Genomic DNA, 23,030 nt, shown 5'->3' on the forward strand with positions numbered 1-23,030 from the left:
TTTATCAAATGCCTTTAATATCATTAATGATGATAAGTTATAATAAAATAATATCAATATCATTCAAGAGATATTAGAATCATGAAAGTGAATACTATTTGTGATATACCTTTAAAAAAATAAAAGACATGTAATCAGAACCCTGAGTAATTTAGGCAAACAGTGTTACATATGAAAATATTTAAAACATTTTTCATAAATCAACAAAAACACATAAACAGTTGATTATTAGTTAGATGAAAATTTTTATTAGGGATTAAGAGATACTTTGTAAAGAAATCAGTTCATGTGTTAAAATACAGAAATTAAAATACATGAAATCAGATTAGTTGCAAACATCTGTGGATGTTCAAAAATTAGTAGAATGAAGTCTTGGTGTTAATTCTTAACTGAAATAGTTTTTTGTTTAATGAATTTCTTCTTGACCAAGTCTTTGTAACAACTAACAGTATGTTAGTATTCTCTGTTTTACATAAAGATTTTATGTTTTAATTTTTGATTTTAAAATCTCCTACTGAATACACAATTAAATTAACTAGAAAAGACCTAAAGTGTAAATTTCTTATTGAGTTGAATATAAATATTTATTGAGTGTCTACCATGCACTAAATTCTAAGGATACAGATATAATATATGCCTTCCATAAATTCATATTTCTAGTGAGGAAGACAGAAAAATAAACTGTAATGCAAGGTGCAAGCGTTAGTCTTTAGAAAGATGCATGTTAAAGCAACAAACAATTGAAAGAACAGTGAAACCTGTCAAGCCCCTATAAACTCAGCAGTACTTATTATTTCTAAATAATACATGTAAAAGCCATTAAAAATAATTCTTAGTGTGGAATGGTTTCTTATTTTTGAATTTCCATAATGCAGCCTTGGCACTTCCCATTTTACGTCAGAACTTTTTTTGAAGGATGTGTACTGGTTAATAACATGGCTTAGGAGTCAGCCAGACCTGGGTTCAGGTTGCAACTCTGACATTTACTAGCTGTGTGACATCAGGCAATTTACTTAAGCATTCTTAGCTTCATTTGTAAAACAGCTTTTAAAAATGTAGTGCTTATTGTGAAGATGAAATAAAACAATCCATGTAAAACATGTAGCATCAAGCTGGGCACATCAGAAGCACTCACTAAATATTAAGTGCTGCTGTTATCATATTATTATTATTTTTTTTTTAACTGGTCAGTGAATTTCCCCCAAGTGGATCCCAGATGCATTTTCCTTCCATAATGCATTGTCTTTCTAGAGCTTTTGTCAAGTATTTTCTGGCTACTATTTGCATTCCTTTTTTGGACTTCGTTGAAGAAGAAATAAAACTTTGAAAGATGATACTTTAATATCCACTTCATTTTCCATCTTCCCATGTAATCATCCTACCTCAAATTTGAATGGTTAACAAAATTCAGACATCCAATTTGCAACTGTCTGATCACTGAAATTCTTCACATTTTCTATAATTTTGTTGAACTAGTAGTATATCAACTGGATCAAGTTTCTGTGGTCAGTTTCATGGTTCTCATACACTGCTTTAAAATCATAGTCCCTCAGCATAGATATTGATTTATGCTAAATCAGAAGAATTTCTTCAGTGCCATTCATTCATTCAGCAGACCCTTACTAAGGGCCTCCTGGATAATTAGGTCTCTGATCACAAAATTGGAAGAATATGACACCTGGCCTTTGGGGCTGTCGTTATGAAGGGCAGACAGACATGACAGTAACTAATTAGAGAAGTAGATTAAGTGATATATTCATTCAGAAAATACTTTGTGAGTGCCTACCGTATATTAGTCATACCTACATTTTTGAAGTTTATTGTTTAGAGAATGTACAATAAATTAAAAACTGAACTAATAAATGATGGTACTCCAGCACTTCATTGAAAATAGATTAAAAAGGTAAGCTTGTGTCTATAAACTTTTTATGCATTAAGTTTTGAAATCCATGCTTGCAAGGGATCTTCAGAAGCTCATGGAAGATGTGCATTATGGAAAAACCATGCATGGATTTCAAAATTCATCCTTCAGTTTTTCCACAAACTTTTTGAACTATGCAAGTGTATAACTTGTGATAAATATAATGTAGCATAGCAAATAATACATACAGTACTGTGTCCCAGTGCTGTATGTGCCTTGTTCTACTTCTTAGGAAAGTTGAGAAAGACTTGACAGAGGAACCCACATTTTATCTTAGTTTTTGAAAATAGGAGTGGGGCAGACACTTGGTTCTTAACGGTTAAGACGCCACTTGGGACGCTTGGATCCCACATCACAGTAACTGGGTTCACATTCCAGATGTGCTTCCAATTCCTGCTTACTGTCCATGTGCATTCTGGGAGGCAGCAGGTGATGGCCCAAGTACTTGGTTCCTTGTCAGCCATGTGGGAGATAGAGATTGAGTTCCCGGCTCCCAGCTTCAGCTTGGCCTAGTCCTAGCTGTCATGGTCATATAGGGAGTGAACCAGTAGATGGAAGGTCTCTCTCTGTCTCTTTCTCAGTTTCAAATAATAAATAATTTAAAAAAAAAGAATGAGTAGGAATTTGACAGGAAGGGAGCAAGATGATGAAAAAGTCATTGTAGGTGTAAGAAACCAGGCCAGAAGATGATTGAGAAGCCATGGTGTACGGTATATGAGTTAATTCACATGGTAGAATGCAATACATGGCTGGTAGAGGTGGGGGTGGTGTATGGAAAGACATGGCTGGAGGCAGATTATTTGATGAATCCCTGTAAGTAGTGTGGACTGTTTTCTTTTGGGGAAACAGTACTCAAAAGGTGACTCCTGGGCCAGCTGCGTCAGTATCACCTGAGATCATGTGGTAAGGGCAAATTTGTGGGTATTGTCCCTGATCTACTGAAACAGAAAAGCTGTGGGAGAGAGCCCAGCACCTGTGTTTTATGAAGCTCTCCAGGTGATTTTGGGCATGTTCAAGTTGGAGATCCACCGCTTTAGAGAAAGGAAAACCACTAAGAATTTTGAGGAAAGCAGAGACTTGACTTTTAGAGAGCAGTTAGTATGGAAGAAGCATTGAAGGGAGAAGTATTTTAAAGATAAAGAGAACAGTTTTGATACAGTCAGAATAATTGAACCAAGAAATAATGAAGCATACAACCAAAGATAGTCACAGTGGAGGGAGAAGGAACAATGAACTGGAAGGTGTTTGGGAGGCTTATTTCTGACTAGATAAGGTTTTATTGGAGGAGGAGGAGAGGAAAAAGGAGACATCAGGATGACTGCCACATTGCTGACGTGGCTGACTACCAAGACCCAGTCCATAACCAAAAAAGCAAGAACAGAAACAAGTGTAAGAGGAAAAGTCATTCATTTGGTTTCTGACTCACTGAGTTGTCACATGTACCCAGAAAAAAGTAGCTGAGATTTTGGATTTGCAATTCTGGAGAGAGTAATCATTGTCGACGGAGGTAGCTGGAGTTCGGCTCACCTCGCCTTGGTTGTATCAGAAACAGAGGGCCTAGGACTGGATCACAAGAACAAACAGAGCAAAAGACCCTGCACTGATAAAATGAGCAGGAATCAGAAATGTAGGAAGAGAGTCTAGCGAGAGGATATCAAGGTAGAGAACAGACATAAGACATAAACACCAGAATCAGAGAGGTGAAGTGGACAAGATAGACATCCACTAGAGTCAGGCAGTTAATGATCTTAGCAAAAACATTTTCAGCAGCAGGCCTGGAACAGAAAAAGGAGAAAGTTAAGCAGTAAAAGGGGGGAAGTAAAGAAACAAATAACAAATCTACTTAAATCTTTAAAGTTTATATTGTTGATCTCATATTGCTGATGTGTTTGTGGTATTGTAAAAATAACTCAGACTGACCTTATGAATTTATCATTGATAGTTCAAAATCAGATCCACAATTTACCATGATTTACAGGACTGTACTGTGTTATTATAGATGTTATGGTATCTACTGGGGGTGGGCATTGTGGCTCAGTGGGTTAAGTAAGCTGCCATTTGGAATTCCTGTGTCCCATATCAGAGAGCTGTGCTGGGTCCACACTACCTTCCATCTCCCTGCTAGTGTACCTGGGAGGCAGCAGAGGATGGCCTGAGTTCTTGAGTCCCTGCCACCCACATGGGAGACTGGCCTCTGGTTTTGGCCTGACCCAGCCCAGGCTGTTGCAGCCATTTGGGAATGAACCTGCAGATGGAAGGTTTTTCTCTCTCCCCTCTATCTGTGTCTATACCTTTGTGTGTATGTGTCCTTCTCTCTGTCACTCTGCCTTTCAAATAAATAAAAATAAATCTTAAGATAACTCCACTCTCTCAGTACCTCTTCTTTTTAAATAAATAAACATTTTTTTAAAAGGAGGTGGGCATCGTGGCCCAGCAAGTTAAGCCACTGCTTAGGATGCCTGCATCTAATATTTAAGCACCTGGTTCGAGTCCAGGCTACTTTGCTTCCTATCCAGGTTCCTGTTGATGTGCATCCTGGGAGTCAGCAGAGGATGGCTCAGTTCTTGAGTCCCTGCAATGGATGTCACACCCTAATGGAGTTCCTGGTTCCTGGCTTCAACTTGGCACCACACTGGCTGTTGTAGACAACTTGGGGAGTGAGCCAGTAGATAAACAATCAATCAAAATCTTTCTCCCTCTTGCTCTCTCTCTCTCTCTCTCTCTCTCTGTTGCTCTGTCTTCCCACTAAATAAATAAATTTAAAAAACCATTTATTTGAAAGGCACAGAGAGAGACAGACATACAGGTCTATCCATTGATTCACTCCCCAAATGGCTACAACAGCAAGGGCTGGGAAGGCTCAAGCCAGGAGTCAGGAACTCCATCGAGTCTTCTACATAGGTGGCAGGGACTCCTTAGCCATCATTTGCTGCCTCCCAGGCACATTAGTAGAGAGTTGATTCAAAAGCGAAGTAGCTGGGACTTGGACCAGCACTCTGATACGGTATACTGGCATCTGAAACGGCAGCTGAACCCACTACCTCACAATGCTAGCCCCCATCTCCTAGTTTTTTCAGTTCATGGCTGATGGAATTGAGCAGCCAATATGTAAGAATTCTAGCCAAGGACTTCCCAAGATGGAAAGTTTATAGAAGATACTTCAGTTGGTAGATTTTAGCCCTCTTATAGGTTTTTTTTTTAAAGGTTTTTTTCTTTTTTTCCTATTTCTTTTTTTTTTTCTTTTTTAGTTTGAGAGGTGGAGTACTCAACAGATTGGTTAGACACAGAGAGAAAGATCTTCCATGTACTGGTTTATTCCCCAGATTGCCACAATGGTGTGAGCTGGGCTGATCAGAAGCCAGGAGCCAGGAGCTGCTTCCAGGTCTCCCATGCAGGTGCAGGGGCCCAAGCACTTGGGCCATCTTTTAGTGCTTTCTCTAGCCACAGCAGAGAGCTGGAGAAAGGAGCAGCCGGGACATGAACTGGTGTCCATAGGGGATACCGAGGCTTAGCCTATTACGCCACAGCACCAGCCCCTACTTTTACTGTTAAAGAGGGTAATCATAGTCTTTTGAGTGCTGCCACGTTTCTGCAGAGGTATATAAGTGTTTGCAAAGAACACTCTGTCTTTATCATTTTTGAAACTATGTATGCTGTCGTGTGCTGAGGTGTATCCATTCTTCATGGCGCTAAGAATTGTAATGACCTCTTCAAAACTCTGTTGAAGGTCATTTTAGTCTGATGAGTACTTTGTACTTTGTAAAGTGTATCAGGTTTATCTTTACTTTCTGTTGGAGAAATGGTTTTACAGGCTAATCCTCCGCCTAGTGGCGCCGGCATACCGGGTTCTAGTCCCGGTCAGGGCGCCGGTTCTGTCCCAGTTGTCCCTCTTCCAGGCCAGCTCTCTGTTATGGCCCAGGAGTGCAGTGGAGGATGGCCCAAGTGCTTGGGCCCTGCACCCCATGGGAGACCAGGAGAAGCACCTGGCTCCTGCCTTCGGATCAGCGCGGTGCACCAGCCGCAGTGCGCTGGCCGCGGCGGCCATTGGAGGGTGAACCAACGGCAAAGGAAGACATTTCTCTCTGTCTCTCTCACTGTCCACTCTGCCTGTCAAAAATAAAAAAATAAAAATAAAAAAGTGTGAAATATTAACTGTTGCTTTCTATCTTACGTCTAAACCTTGACGAAGATTATTTGGAACTGAATAAAGTATCACATTGTCCAGTGTATAGCTACTAGTCCCATGTAGCTGTTGGTCACTAACAGTATATACACAGTATGTTATTAGTCTGTACTGAGACGTGCTCTGCAAGTTAAGTACAAAAATGCCTGCCAGATTTCTAAGACTTAACATAAAATAATTGAACATTGATTTGATTATATACTGAAAGGTTTTTCATATTCTTGATTTTATATATTACTAAAGTGGATTTTACCTGAAGAATGGTACACCCTAGGACAACAACAAAAGTGTCTTTGAGTGTGATACAGACCAAGTGCTAAGCTATGGACGTTCTTCAAATACTTAGAGATCTCTGTAGAAATGTGCTAGCATTTAAAAGATGATCAGGGATGACCTCTTTAACAATAAAAGTAAAAGGACTAAAATCTGCCAACCTCAGCATCTTCTGAAAAGTGTGGCTAATAGAAATTTTTGGTTTTTTCATGTTTTTAAAAAATTGTTATTAATATAAAGAGAACAGATTTCATGTATTTCACAGTTTCAGTTCTAAGAAGATAACCATGCTCCCCTCCCTGTCATACTCTCTCCTTCAACCCCCTCCCATCTTTTCATTAATTTTTGCAAAGATATAGTATTAATCTACTCTATAACCACAGGCTTAATTCACCATTAACCATAATATTCAACAAGTAAAAAGTAGGACGACCACATTTCCACAGGAGTATGAACAAGGGCTAAAAAGTCCATTTCATTCCTGTACATTTTTTGTATGAATTACATAGGTGGTTTGCATATATTTCTATTGGTCTGAATTGGTATAAAGTTTTAGTGGCTGTTTTGTTTCTTAGAATTTTTTTAGTTCAAACATTACACTATTGAGCATGAATGTATTTTTGTTATATATATATATATATATGTACTTAATAATCTTTTATTCATTTGAGAGAGAGAGTTACAGACACAGAGAGAGGGAGAGACAGAGAGAAAGGTCTTCATCTGCTGGTTCACTCCCCAAATGGCTGCAACAACTGGAGCCGGGCCGATCTAAAGCCAGGAACCAGGAGCTTCCTCTGTGTCTCCCATGCAGATATAGGGGCCCAAGCACTTGAGCTGTCTTCTGCTGTTTTCCCAGTCCATAGCAGAGAGTTGGATTGGAAAAGGAGTAGCCGAGACACAAACCAGTGCCCATATGGAATGCCAGCACCACAGGCAGAGGCTTAACCTACTATGGCACAGCACCAGCCCCCATTTTGTTATATTTTAATACTCAAATAATAGACTTTTAAAAATATATATAAAGAGCTGGAGAGAGCCAGAGACAGAGAGGAAAGGATCTTCTGTCTGCTGGTTCACTCCACAAATGCTTGCAAGAGCCAGGGCTGTGCCAGGCCAAAGCCAGGAGCCAGGAACCCATTCCTGGTCGCCCATGTGAATGGCAAGGAGCCAACTACTTGACCCGTAACGTGCAACCTCTCAGGATGCCCCTTAGCAGAAAACTGGCATCAGGAGCAGAGCTGGAATTCCAGACCAGGTGCTCTGATGAGAGAGATGCAGGCATACTGAGTGTCATCTTAGCCACTGCACTGAATGTCCACCCGTCTGTACGAACTTCTAGTGTTCAGCCTTAGATTCAAAATAAAGGCTTAGAAATGATGTCAAGTCTATAAGGGAAAAGTCTAAAGCAATAATGTTAAGTTTAAAACTCAGCTAATCTACCATGTATATACTGTTTCTACTGTAATATGTTTAAGGTCTAAACTTGAAACCTGGATGACACCCTGAATTCCTTTTCTTTCGCGCCTCACACTGGTTGCTCCAAGAATGTAGATCTTAAGTCTTTTGAAATCTGGCCCCCCTCTTCACTCCTGCTGCTATTTTCTTGATTGAGGCATCCAGTACCTTTCACCTAGACTATTCTGGTCATCTTAGCGCTGGCCTTCTGCCTGGTCTCAGGGACATCTCATCTCAGAATCTAGCTCAGAACGGGACCCATGGTAGCCTTCGATAAGTGTTCGTGCATGGATAGGAGGCTTGCTGATATTGATCAAAAGTTGCAGAAGACTTTTGGTCCTACATAACGCTCATGTACGCTGCTGCATACACAAAGGAACTGCGGGTGTGATTTAATTCTCTGGCTGAATTTATTAGTGCTTTAAAAATATTCAGCAACTTTTGCATTCTTTAATTCAAGTTTTTTTTTTTTTTAATTGTGTATTCTTGGGAGTGATGCTCTACTAATTCTTCTATTTTGCCAAGGATTTTAATTTGCCAGTAGAAGTTCATGGCAGTCAGTTTAGGGAATCATGCAGACAGCTCCTTGTTTTTGTCTGGAGTCCCCAGGGGATTAAACTACATCTGGCAACAAGTAGAGATTCTGGTCTGGCCATCTTCAAAGGCAGGAGACTGTTAGTATTTATCAGATCTGTGTGGATAAGCAAATGGGAAGAGATTAAATTTTTTAGATTTTGTTTTTCTTCCTTTTGTAACTGACTATAAAACCTCTAGGAGTTCATATAGCAAACTAATACGTTTTTGATGGTTGTCAAAGTGGAAACCTATTCTTTATTCTGTACCTATGTGGATAATTGAGACTTTAGATTAATAATTTAATTATTTCAGCCTATATTTTTAACTAGTTTGTCTTATAGAGCATAACAGCAATGTAGAATTCTCAGTATTAGTTTTTTAGTGGTACTTTAATTTTTTAAAGAGTTAACCATTTAATATATCTGATTTAAACATTTTAGTGTTCCTAACCTTTGGGGCATCAACATGTTTGGCATTTGGAAGCTTTTGTTCCATATATATCTCTGTGGGAAAGTTTATCCAAAATCCTGAACCTGTCTTAAGATATACCCCTAGCCCTTCCAAGTGAAGATAGGTCTGCCTTCCATAGACGCTTGTATCTTTCTTATGTTCCTCACATTTTCAAGACATTATTAGTTCTGCGACCCAGTTTACCTGTTGTCGAAGGATGTATCTCTGCATTTAACTGGCAAAATAAAATGGCTGCATTCCAAGTGCTTTCCATGAATCTAGAACCTACTGTTCAAAGCCTTCCTAAAAAAAATGTTTATGTGAGATTGCCCAAAGAGCGCGTAGTCTCTCCATTTGTCGATACTTTAAATCTATCCCAGTTCCTCTTAGAGTCACATACCTGGATTCCATCATATTGCCAAGGGAGGAATTTCTTATCTCAGGAATAGAAATAATGTGTTTTTCTAGGCCATCTGGTTTATTTTTACATTATGATCACTTTTGACTCTTGTAATTGTTCGTGTTTCTTTATGTTGCCTGCTGGAAAGCTTAGCACCAAATACACAGCTCACCTCTAACGAGTCTCTGCAATTTCATGTCTTGAGCTTTGTGTGATATCTCCTCCTGTCCTTATTTCTTCATTACCTTGCATCCCTTTTGTTACATTTATCTTGCTTCGGATGAATTGTTGTAAGCTCTGAATTGTTTTCTGAACAAAGGCAACCAAAATACAAGCAAGTAAAAGAAATAGTACAGTTGTTCCCCATCCTTTCTAAAACTAGAATTTTTCAAAGACTCCATATCCCTATGTGTATTATACTGTAACGAGTTTAGCATATCTGTAAATTATGAATTCCTAGATTTTTAGATTAAGAGTGACCTAAGGTTGAAATGTTAATTAAATGTTTTAATGTTCTGTAGTTCTAAAGAAAATAGTTGGATAAAATGTCAGCATTCAGGAGTATTTTAAACATTAAAAAAAAAAAAAAAAGCCATCTCCCTGAAAAGGAGGGTAATTGTACAAGTTTGCCTAATCCTTTTGATCTTGGCACACAGCAATACAGACTTCAGTTGAGATTAAAACTATGAATTTCAAAGGAAACATGGCCTTCAGTGTGTAAAATATATAACAGCTGGTTGACTAGTCCATTTAAAACTACACAATAACAATCGTCGACAGAATGATTCGCCGGCCAAAAGATGCTCTCCTGCTTGATGGTTCTATCCAGATATGATCCTGACTCGCACTTTTCTTCAGCAATGATACAAATGGGGAAATGAGCTTTGCACGGCCTGCTCCAAAATCTCTCAGCTGCCCAACAGTTCAAGGGCAGTTTAGAAGTGCAGAACTCCTCAGAGTGATTTCTCTATCTGCTTTTCAGACTGAACTTCACTGTGCTGTACCTTGACTAAATTTCATTTTTTAAGACTCTGATCTGTCATTTTTATTTTTAGCATCCTGCAACCTTTTTCTCTATCTCTTTGATCATCCAGTTCCTCCTCCCCTGCGTTGGCTTTCTTGACCCACTGATCTTCATGTCTCAGCCTCACACACCTTTTCTTTGTAGATAATGTAAACTTGTTTCACATTTTTGTTATATATTTACATTTAGGCAAACATGCAAACTCTGAAGCATTGTGATATTTCAAAGGCAGTATGGTAGAAACTTATTGTGAACTGATTATCATTCATTATATATGTCATTATCTCCACTGTTGTGTCTCAACCTGAAAAAGTAACCCTTCAATAGCTTAAATCAATGCATCTTTTTAAAAAATGAGGATTCATCTGAATTTGTCACTTCTGGCAAATCTCATTTGGAAAGCATATTTGCACCCTAAATTTGTACCAGTCCAATATGAAAAAAAAAAAGTGTTGGGTTTTGTTTGTTTGTTTTTGGTGACATTTATTGTTTGGAAATTTGGTACAAAATAGTTAACAACGAATTTTCTTTTCTTTGGATTTATTTCAAGAAAGAAAATTATAGGTACATTAAAAATTAAAAAGTACTCTGATTCACCTAGCAATTCAGAGCCAGCATTTAAGGGGTTAATGTATCTTATTAGAGGGACAGGAAATCTGGCAACTATTGCAGAAACTAGACCTAATGGTGCACACAAACAATTTGTCAGTCTTCTTAAATGTGAATAGCTTTCCGCAAAGTGGCTGCTCTTGCTTTGTTTGAACAGGCTAAACTTTTCCTTTTTGGACTTTAAATCTTAGAAGTGAAATGCGATCCACGTATTCAATCAAAATCATTTAATTCAAAGCATATTTTGATTGGAACAAAGTTGACATGGAAAGAAACTCTAGAATAAAAAAGTTGAAAGGACTTTATATCATATATTTAGCAAGAAAATTTGAAACAGTTCTAATTAGGCTGAAAAAAACAGCTTTCTTCAATGTAAATTACAAAGGTCATATATCAATGTTAAGGAAACATTACCACTAGTGTTTGAAATCCAGCACATGCAAACATAACAGACTAGTTCATTTTAAATCTGTGTGTGTGTGTTTGTGTATGTGTAGGAAGAAGGCTGAATTACGTGTATTTAAAATGAAAAATACTTAAAATTCAAAGTTTATAATTTGGTGGTGTGTTACCTTTTTGCCAATCCAAACATTAAGTTCTTTAAAACATACTGCTATCTACACTCTTAATTAGAAATTCAATTAAAATTGTACAAAACTAACTTTTCATTAAAAACATGATTGAATGCATCTTAGAATTAAATGTTAATCTAGCCTAGATTATTAATCAGAGATTCTTGTTTTCTTATTTGAAACTTACAGCTATGACGTTTTGTAACTCACTGAATCAGGCCTTCTAGAAGCCCTAGGGTGGAAGTAGCAGTATGGGTGTGCGGAATTGCTTATCTGGGCAGTATAGTCCTCTAGCCTTCTGGTTACACTGTTATCTCTGTACTTAAGGTTTTGTAAGTAATATTTGATCCTTTTTATTGATTTTTAAATAAAATAGTTTGTATTGCTGGTTTTTATTTAGTTGCTTTTTTTGATGAAGTGGTATGAGAGCATATAGCAAAAGAATAAATAAATATTAGCATTAATTCAGGAATTCATTTTCATGGTTTTACATAGTTTTCATGATTTTACATAAGTTTCACATTAGAAAAAATTTGACTTTTTTAAATTCAAAGGAAGTTGCTTGAATATACCTAAAGTATGCATAAATTAATTAAATACATTTTAATGACTTTTATTTTAAAATTTTTATTCTCAAATAACAGAGTTTTTTGGAAAAAGCATACTTATTTCTATATATTATCATGTTATTTGACTCCTCTGTAGAAGACAAAAGTAATTTTATATAACATTCTTATCAATAAATAATTCATTTTCTTAATGGGTTACTTTCATGAAAACATAGATTGTGTCCTTCCAGTGAGATTTGTTGTTAGACACATATGCATATGTTATAATTATTTCTGACACAGAGCTACACAAATCAGCTATTTATGAATAATTTACTATTGTCTTTATAATATTAAAGCTTTAATTTGTTGATATTCTGTTTGAGGACCAAACAAATGAAAGTTACTAATAAGTGTTTGTATTTGACATCTGTATACTGTACTTTTTAGCATATCTCAAGTGTTTTAGCCTATGCCTAATAGATCTCATTTAAAAAACAGATATCAACCCCAAGACAGTTTGTCAAGACTAATATGAGTCCCCCTGGATCAGATTGACAATTTGTGTGAGGCTTCATATGATAGTCTTATTTGATCCTTAACAATTGGGCATTAGTCACTGATTTATTTTATAATAACTTAGATAAGTTGAATATTATTGTATTGTGTTGGACATTTTAGTGGATTTTATTTTTTACAAATTTTACTCAGAGCACACATTGGATGTAAATGATGTATCCAGCCTGCTAGGGGAGTACTAACAATTGATTGGTTAGCTTTGAGAGCAGCATGGGAAGAATGTTACTGTCCCCTAGCTGCAAACCATATTTAACTCTAGTCTTAATGAGGACTGTCTGTCCTGAAGCCTTTGAAAAATTTCAAATACTTAGCATTCCACTGGCATGGTTTTATTTTTTTGGTGACTACAAATGTAGGGCTAAATAAGTTTATATATAATATGTGTGTATGTGTACATATACATACATGCATACATGTTTATACATACACACATATGAGAGAGCATTTTTAAAGATATATTTAAAATATTTTAAAGAATTTTTAAGATAGACTTTATGATTTATGTTTTTGAACCTCAAAAACAGAAGTTATAAAGTGTAATCCCAGGGTACTCCGGTTTGAATTATTTTTGTTTCATATTTTTTCCATTAATTTCTTCCTGCTTATCCTTCTCCCTCCTCTCAAGTCTTTAGTAATTATATTTGTTTATTAATGTATACCTCAGTTAGGTAACAGGCATTCACTGATGCCAAAATAATGTTAAAGTTCTGAACTGGCTGTGTTCTGAAATTATTTTAAAACTTCTTGAAATTCCCTTATAACCATCCAAGTTATTCTTTTGGGTTGCTTTTTAAAGCTTTGGGATGTTGCAAGAAATGTTTGAGTCCAGTTAATGAAAGTTTTAGATTAGTTTTTAATTATTTATTCATGAAGAAATTATGTTTATCAATCTCTGTGAAAAGTTCTGCCAGTAATTCCCTGAATTCCTGGTCAGCCCCTTTAGGATTAACCTATGAAAACGTAAGGCGAGGACCTGAACCTCAGAGCTGTGGTTATCTCTGCCTGTGGGTTTGTATATGAGTGCACAGTATCTTTCCTTTCAGCATTTTTGCTTGGAATTCTGAAGCGGTGTCAAGATATAAAGCTCTTAAGCATTGAAATCTAACCAACTTCACCATTTTGAATGTGCATAAAGAAGTAATCAACCATTAGGAAAACTCATTTCTTTATTTGATGCCACATAAAATAAAATTGCCCTAGTTCTTAGAGCTTTAATATTGAGAAAATTCATTTGTACTTCATCATTTGCTGAGCCTTCTAGAATTTTATAGTCTCAAATCACAGCACTACGGACACTCAGGAGACTCCTGACTGTTTTATCTTATTAAACAATTTTGAAATCATTAATTTTTAATTAGGTTAGATGCAGTTTTTTTTTTTATTGTTTCAATAGTGTGTGTATATGAACTAAACGTTTTTTATTTAAACTACTGGCCAGAGTATTCTTCACATAAATAAGCGTAGAGTCTTTCTGAGCGTACGTACTGTGACTTTGCTTCACACAGGCACACTTTTTTGTAGACTCGGAGATTTTATGTGCTAATCTGTTATAGGAGAGCTTCTCCTCAGTTTATTAACTTGGATTTTGAACAACAACCAAAAAGGATGTAAGCCCAAAGATACATATAAGTTCTTCCCTGATTGAAAGTTCTAATTAAGTGAATTGGAGAAAATTAACTGAAATTAGCTGTCAGAAAGTCACATTTAAATGAGTGATGAGCTAGTCTGGCAGTAAACATTTAAATGATATAAATTGCCATTTAAGTGTATGGTTTAATGTTTGTCATGCATTAATGTGACACGAGACTGCAGTGACAATCAAGCAGCTTGCTCTAATTTGAACATATTTAGGGCTTTTGTGTGGAGTGCACTGCACACAAATTAAGACAATTGCTGTTTTTATGTGTCAGTTTAAACATGTCCCCCTACTCCCCCCATCACTACCCAAGGCCTAAGTTAATGAAACAAATGTTATCATTTTTGTGTATAACTTGAATTAGTAGTTCCTGGATTTCTAGATTCATTTTTTATTCATGTCTTTAAAATAGGAATTTGCTTTAAGTTATCACAAGCTCTTCTTTTCTTACTTCAAGTAAAATATGAAGTAGTTTTAGGTTCTGTTTATCTGTGTACTAGACTGGCAAATATAATGAATTTTATAAAGAATGTCTAAAACAGTAAATTTTGTAATTGGAAACCAGCTACTTTTTTATGCATATTTCATTTGAAGTACACTTTAGAATTTGAGAACTGCATAGAATTTTATTTATAGAATTATATTTCACATTTTGTAGTATGTGATATATTGTGAAGCCATATTAAATGTTATTAAAGGAGATATTATTTGTATTTAGCCATAAGCATCTTTCTCATAGACATTTATTTTAGTGCAGCATATATTTACACAAGTGTGTACCTGTGAATTATTAGGAATGTCTTTTGTCACAAGGTGGTTTATGTCTCATTGGATGCTTGTGATAGAAGTTAGGTGTTTTTTTTGTTTGTTTGTTTTTGTTTTTGTTTTTGTTTTGACAGGCAGAGTGGACAGTGAGAGAAACAGAAAGAAAGGTCTTCCTTTTCCATTGGTTCACCCCCCTCAATGGCCGCTGTGGCCAGCGCACTGCGCTGATCCACAGCCAGGAGCCAGGTGCTTCTTCTGGTCTCCCTTGCGGGTGCAGGGCCCAAGCACTTGGGCCATCCCCCACTGCCCTCCCGGGCTGCAGCAGAGAGCTGGACTGGAAGAGGGGCAACCGGGACAGAACCCAGCGCCCCGACCGGGACTAGAACCCAGTGTGCCGGCACCGCAGGTGGAGGATTAGCCTATTGAGCCATGGTACCGGCCCGTTGTTTTTTTTTTTTTTTTTTTTAAGATTTATTTATTTACTTGAAAGTCAGAGTTACACAGAGAGAGAAGGAGAGGCAGAGAGAGAGAGAGAGAGAGAGGTCTTCCATCTGCTGGTTCACTCCCCAATTGGCCAAAACGGCCAAAGCCGTGCCAATCCAAAGCCAGGAGCCAGGAGCTTTCTCTGAGTCCCCAACACAGGTGCAGGGGCCCAAGGACTTGGACCATCTTCTGCTGTTTTCCCAGGCCATGCTTAGCAGAGAGCTGGATTGGAAGTGGAGCAACTGGGACTCAAACTGGCACCCAGATGTGATGTCAGCACTGCAGGCTGCGGCTTTACCCGCTACACCACAGTGCCAGCCCCTCAATTTTGTTTTAAAACCAACAGATCTCTTATGATATTTATAGTGTAGCAATAAGCCACAACAGAAGTACATTGCAATAATTACTTTTTCCTCAAGTAAGAATTGATTTCGATGAGATAGATTATTAGTTGTATATTTATATGCTTTTAATTAATGTTCAGAGTTTGATAGTGCTTTAAATTTTTTTTTTTTTTTTTTTTTTTTTTTTACTTATTTAACAGGTGGAGTTAGACAGTGAGAGAGAAACAGAGAGAAAGGTCTTCCTTCCATTGGTTCACCCCCAAGTGGCTGCTGCGGCCGGCACTGTACCGATCCGAAGCCAGGAGCCAGGTGCTTTCTCCTGGTCTCTTACATGGGTGCAGGCGCCCAAGCCCCTGGGCCATCCTCCATTGCCCTCCTGGGCCACAGCAGAGAGCTGGACTGGAAAAGGAGCAACCGGGTCTAGAAGCCAGAGCCCATAGTGCTTTGATTTTTAACAATATTATTTATTAGTGTACTGGTCCATTATGCTAAACTTTTATGTTGGAATAACTCTGAACAATATTAGATGGTGTAAAGATTAATACCTTCTGAAATATGTCTCCAGTTTTTAAACTCTGGTATTTTTATTTGATTTAGCAAACATTTATTGGTTCCTATTGTGCTTTAGGTACTTTTCTACTAACTGGTAATATAATGATAAATAGAAAGTGGATCTTTTGCCCAACATTTTAACTGGATACTTGTTATGTTCATTAATTATTTATTGTACACTGTTACGTTAATAGCATCAAATGTTTGGTCTGATTTGAAAATAATACCTAAAACAGAGATTCAGTATTTAAAAGTATTGTATCGTTCACAAGGTCTAATTTGTTAGCATAACAACTCAATCAAAATAATGAAATAATTTGGTTACACTGTTGTAGATAACACAGTATTTTAAGCCTAGCAAAATTATAAATATTTCAAGTAGAAAGTATATTTTTAATGTTTTCACACTTGCTTTCCCAAAGTAGGCTTTACCTCTTTTCTTTGAAACCTAGAGGACCTGTCAGACCATGCGTTACAAACGTGACTAAGACAGTCCCCATCCAGGTCTTCCCAGAGCTTACACTTCAGTGTAAGAATCCTGAAGTGGGGGGGCGTTTGGCTCCGAGGTGGGTTCTCCGTTTGAGACACCCACATCCCACGGCAGAGTGCTTGGTTGAGTCCCTGCTATTCTGCTTCCTGTCCAGCTTCCTGCTCATGCACACCTTGGGAGGCAGCAAGGAATGGCTGAAGTACTTGGGTCTCTGCCACCCATTTGGAAGACCCAGATTGAGTTCCAGGCTCCTGCCTTTGGCCTGTCCCAGCCTTGACGGTTGTGAGCCTTTGGAGAGTAGCCAGAAAATGAAACATCTCTCTCTCTCTCTCTCTGTCTCTTTCTCTCTCTGGTGCTCTGTCTTTCAAATAAATATGTAAGACTAAGCACAAACAAGAGTGTATCTGTAACCTCACCCATTTAGTAGGTTTGGGGACACACAAGTGAGAGCAAAAGATGGAAGAAGTTTATCATGACATGGCAGCTCGTGTTCCCTGAAGTTTGCCTCATCTTAAAAAAAAAAAAAATACCAACCCTGAAGCAGTAATTACAATTTAGCATGCCAGTACTAGTAGGAATTTTTAATTATAAACAAAGGAGAAGAGATTCTGGTGGAAAATGTTATTTTTTGAAAGTCATATTCATAGTAAATTTAGTATTAAAATTTCTTGTTTGCCCTAAATATATCTCTTTGTCTTAAAAATGGAATTGAGTATAATCATGTGATTAACACTCTTTTTCAGGCCTTGGAGAGTGAATTTGTTTCCTGCCAGCTTCACCAGTGGATTGATCTCATTTTTGGCTACAAACAGCAAGGACCAGAGGCTGTCCGAGCCCTCAATGTGTTCTATTACTTGACCTATGAAGGCGCTGTCAATCTGAATTCAATAACTGATCCAGTGTTGAGAGAGGTAAGTCATCTGACTGAGACAGAAACTGAAAGTCAGGTATCTTTACACTAGAAGGTAGGAGATACCATCTTCCCTTCCCTTTCATTTGCTAAAGAGGAAACTGATACCAGATGGGTAAAGTGACTTAAGCAGGAGAACTGTCAATTAGTGACCTAGCTGGGACTTGAACCTAGGATTTCATTCCAACAAAATGTTTGACTTACTATATAATGAGGATCATTTTCAGTGCAAACCTATTAGGAGATCAGTAATCATATTTATAATCAAAGCTTGCTATTTGGGAGGCCACTGATATGATTTGAAATAGTAGAGAAATAATAACTAATTCATTAAAGAAATGTGATTGTGAATATACACCTATTTAAATGTAAAGTGTTAGCACATACACGATATCTCACTCAATGTAATTGGCCTTTCTTTGTGTTCTGGATTGACTGTCTTCCCCATTCACACACCAGTGCTCACTGAAGAAGTTTATACCGTTTGCAGGGTAAATCCAAAAGACAGCACAAAGGTTAGTCCTGCACCCAACTCTGCTGGAGCTCATCATACAATGGGAAGGTTGCAATAAGTAAACAATTATAATGTACTGTTATAAGTTCATTAAAGAGATAACAAGCCTAGAGCATAAGAATGAAGCAACTGACAAGAGTCCAGGTAGGTTTTCTGGGAAATGAGAGACTGGGGCTGCATATTATAGGATGGACAAGACTATTGGGTATAGTTAAGAGCAAAGATATCCACACAAAGGAAACTGTATAGGTAGAAGAGATTATAGCTGGAGAATGTGGTGTGTGTGGAACCAAAGACGATCAAGTCAGAGACAAGAGTCAGATCATAAAAAATCTTCAATGCCATAAAAATAAATATATTTTTTAAAAATTTATTTATTTACTTTTTTAAAAGGCAGAGTTACGAAGAGAGAAAAAGAGAGACAGAGAGAGTGTGAGAGAGAGATCTTCTATCTGCTGGTTCACTCCCCAAATGACCACAACAGCCAGGGCTAGGCAGATCTGAAGCCAGGAGCCAGGAACTTCTGGGTCTCCCATATGGGTGCAGGGACCCAAGCACTGGGGCTATCCTCAGCTGCTTTCCCAGGTGCATTAGATAGGGAGCTGGGTCAGAAGTGACACAGCCAGGACACCAACCATTGCCTACAAGGGAAGTGGGCACCACAGGTGACGGCTTTACCCACTACACCACAGCACTGGTCCTGCAGAATAAATATTTTTAAAGGTTTATTTATTTGTAGGGCCAGCACTGTGGTATAGTAGGCTAAGCTTCTGCCTGTAGCGCTGGCATCCCATTTGAGTGCTGATTCATATTCCGGTTGCTTCTCTTCTTATCCAGCTCTCTGCTAATGGCCTGAGAAAGCAGTGGAAGATGGCCCAAGTGCTTGGGCCCCTACACCCACGTGAGAGACCCAGAAGAAGCTCCTGGCTCCTGGCTTCGGATCCGTGCAGCTCCAGCTCAGGCTGTTGGAACCATCTGGAGAGTGAACCAGTGGATGGAAGGCCTCTCTCTTCATCTCTGTCTCTCTATGTTTGTTACTCTGCCTCTCAAATAAATAAATATTTTTTAAAAATGTTTATTTATTTGAAAGCGAGAGAGCGAGATAATGCTGTCATCTGCTGGTTTGCTCTCCAAATGCCCACAATGGACAGGGCTGAAACCGGGAACTGGGACCTCAATCTGGGTCTCCAACATGGGCCACTAAAACCCAATTACTTGAGCCATCACCACTTCCTCCCAGACCCCACAACAACAGGAAACTGGAGTCAGGTGCCAGAGCTGGGAGTCAACCAAGTATTCTGATGTGGGAAGTGGGCATCTTAATTGCTAAACTGAACACCTGCCCCCATCAAAAATGATTTTAATTGGCTAATAAGACAGTGGAAAATATTGTTACATGACCACATGTATGTTTTAGAACCTGTGTGGAAAAAGATTGAATATGAGAAAACTGAGAAGTACCCATTAGATTTTTTGACTAAGAAGCCGCTTGTGATCTTAGAGACAGTAACATAGAAAGTAGTGAGTTGTAGGGGGTCGGTGCCGTGGCTCACTTGGTTAATCCTCTGCCTGCAGCACCGGCATCCCATATGGGCGCTGGGTTCTAGTCCTGGCTGCTCCTTTTCCAGTCCAGCTCTCTGCTGTGGCCCGGGAGGGCAGTGGAGGATGGCCCAAGTGCTTGGGCCTGGAAGAAGCACCTGGCTCCTGGCTGTAGTGGCCATTTGGGGGGTGAACCAACGGAAGGAAGACCTTTCTTTCTGTTTCTCTCTCTCACTGTCTATAACTCTACCTGTCAAATAAATAAATTAAAAAAATAAAGAAAATAGTGAGTTCTATGAATAGGAGATGATGAAATAAACAAAATGAACAAAGAAAATTCATTAAGGGAGAAATTTTTCTTTTTTTTTTAAGATTTATTTATTTATTTTTAAAGAGTTATGGGCTGGGGAGGATCTTCCATCTGCTGGTTCACTCCCTAGATGGCTGCAGTTTGTCCAGCGCTGGAACAAGCTGAAACCAGGAGCCAGGAGCTTCATTTGGGTCTCTCACATGGGTGGCAGGGGCCCAAACACTTGGCCTTCTTCCGCTGCTTTTTCCAAGCCATTAGCAGGGAACTGAATTGGAGGTGGAGCACCTAGAACACAAACCAGTGCCCATATGGGAATCTAGCATTGCAGGCAGATTTACCCACTATGCTACAGTGTTGACCTCTGAAAAACTTGTGATAGTTTTATTAAGGGGTGGGTGTGTGGCACAGCAGGTTAAGCCACTGCTTGTGTTGTCTTTATTGGAGTGCTGGTTAAAGTCCTGGCAACTCCATTTCTGATCCAGCTTCTTGCTTATGCATCCTGAGAAGGAGCAGAGAATGGCTCAAGTGCCTGGACCCCTGCCGCCCATGTGGGAGACACTTTGGAATTCTGGGCTCTTGGCTTTGCAGCCTTGGTTGTTGCAGGCTTGGAACACAAACCAGATGTTGAAGATCTCTGTCTTCGTCTCTCTCTCTCTCTCTCTCTCTCTCTCTCTCTCTCTCTCTCTCTCTCTTTCTCTGTATCTTTTTATCTCTGTAGCCCAGCCTTTCAAGTAGATGAAAAAATTAATAAAGCTTAAAAAATACTTTTTAAAATTTTATTTAAATATAGTTCACAGATGATTGAATTTACCCAATAAATGTGCACAATGGAATGAACAGTTTTTAGTCTATTCACAGGTTTGTACAAGCATTACCTCAATCTAAGTATATGTTGATCACACTAAAAGAAATCTTTGTTCTCATTAGCAGTCATTCTAAGAGACATTTATTTATTTTTTTTAATGAGTGGACATTTGACTGTGTTTCTGTGTTAATTGGAAAGATCCACAAAGAGGGAAGCATGTCAGACGCACTGGAGAGAAAGCATATAGTAGTCTATCAGGCTCTATGAGGAAGTGGAAAGGAACAAAAGCCAGAGCACAGACAGAGATAAGCCCTGGGCAGGAGGCAGCGACACTGCCTTGTCTGAGACTGGAGAGTAGAAGGTTAGCACAGCGCTCAGACTGGGATAAGTCATGGTGTGTGGGTGAGATGGAAAGGCAACACGATTACAGCTCAGTGGGTTTGTACCAAGGATGGAATGAAACCTAACACAGTGACGTGTGCTTGACAGGTGCTGCTTAATAATTGTTATTTCTCTACTGTGTTTCTTTTTTCTTCATTTGTAACAGTAGGAGAGTGTAGGGGAAAAAAAAGTCAAAAAGAGGTGTGTGTGTGTGTGTGTGTGTAGAGACAGACACTGGTAGGGTTTTGCCATGGAAGTATAGTAAAATGTATAAAAAACAGTTGAGAGTAGAAGAGGGGCTGATGAAACTATTAAGAGGGTGTTGTTGAAATGATGAAATGGGGAGCTAGATTGACCAGTAACAAAGGCAGGACAGGGCTGATAATCGTGAATTCATGTCTTTCTAGTATTAAAGGCAACTAGAGGGGCCAGCGCTGTGGGTTAAGCCAGCATTTGCAGCACTGGCATCCCATAAGGGCGCTGGTTTGAGTCCTGACTGCTCCATTTCCAATCCAGCTCTCTGCTAATGTGCCTTGGAAAGCAGCAGAAAATGGCTCAAGTCCTTGGGCCCCTTTACCCAGTGGGAGACCTGGATGATGATCTTGGCTCCTGGCTTTGGCCTGGGACACCCCTAGCCATTGCAACCATTTGGGGAGTAAAACAGCAGGTGGAAGATCTCACTCTGTCTCTCCTCTCTCTCTCTAACTCGGGCTTACAAATAAATAAATAAATCTTTTTTAAAAAGCATCTAGACTAATTTCTGTTAAGTAGCTGTATATTTACTTATTTCTGTTCTCTACTGTACGCTGAGTTCAATTTGGAACACGTCTGTGTTCCAAAAAAGGCAGTCAAGTTGTCAATGCAGAAGTCATGTATTCTCCTGCTGTTTGAGAAAAGCTCCCTTCCTCTTGAGAAATTTTCCATTGTAGAGTGAATGGTTAATACATATGGCATAGGAAGTGATCATAAAAATAATCTCTCTATAAAAAGAGCACTAAACGATAGAAATAATAACCATAAGAGGAGGAAGAGTAATCAGAGTAACAGCCTGCAGCACATTAAACTTTTATGTTGTTTTTAATTTTTAGAAAACAGCTGTTTTATCTATATACAACTATATCCGCATTTACATAGATCACACAACAGAAAGAATTTTTTAGGCAAATATGGTACTCCTTTTTCATATATCTTGTGACCCCAAATTAAAGATATAATCTTAACTTTAACTCTTTGTTCTAATAGACCTCTCTCTCTTTTTTTTTTTTTTTTTTTTAAGTATTTATCTATTTGAAAGGCAGAGCATCAGGGTCTGTGGGGGTAGGGGGCTGGCAGACATATTGGTCTTCCACCTGCTGGTTCACTTCTTAAATTACTACAAGAGTTAGGACTGAGCCAGGCTGAAGCCAGGAGCCAGGAACTCCATCTGGGTCTCCCACTTGGATGTTAGGAGCGCACCCAAGCACTTGGGCCATCTTCTGCTGCCTTCCCAGGAACATTAGCAGGAAGGTGGGTTGGAAGTGGAGCAGCTGGGAATTGACCTGGCATTCAAATAGACCTTTTTACTTCTTTTATTTCTACGTCTCTTTGATACTATTTTCCTTGTTTTCCTACTTTTTGCATATTTAAAAGAAATATAATGTATTTATACATTTGAAAAGAAGAGAGTCAAAGAAAGATGGACAGAGAAAGTACCCATTCACTAGTTCAC

General features: G+C 38.4%; 1 protein-coding gene across 5 annotated transcripts in view; it reads left to right on the forward strand.

Annotated features, from left to right (window-relative positions):
* The window catches only part of LRBA (LPS responsive beige-like anchor protein), a 730,178-nt gene that overhangs the window by 625,448 nt on the left and 81,700 nt on the right, over positions 1 to 23,030 (forward strand). For all 5 annotated transcript variants that reach the window (XM_062199509.1, XM_062199506.1, XM_062199510.1 and 2 more), the window contains exon 48: positions 17,607 to 17,774. In XM_062199509.1, coding sequence (XP_062055493.1) covers positions 17,607 to 17,774 — 168 coding nt within the window. The remainder of the gene's footprint in view (positions 1 to 17,606; positions 17,775 to 23,030) is intronic.

This window comes from Lepus europaeus, chromosome 8 (assembly GCF_033115175.1).
Source record: "Lepus europaeus isolate LE1 chromosome 8, mLepTim1.pri, whole genome shotgun sequence".
Classification (NCBI taxonomy): domain Eukaryota; kingdom Metazoa; phylum Chordata; class Mammalia; order Lagomorpha; family Leporidae; genus Lepus; species Lepus europaeus.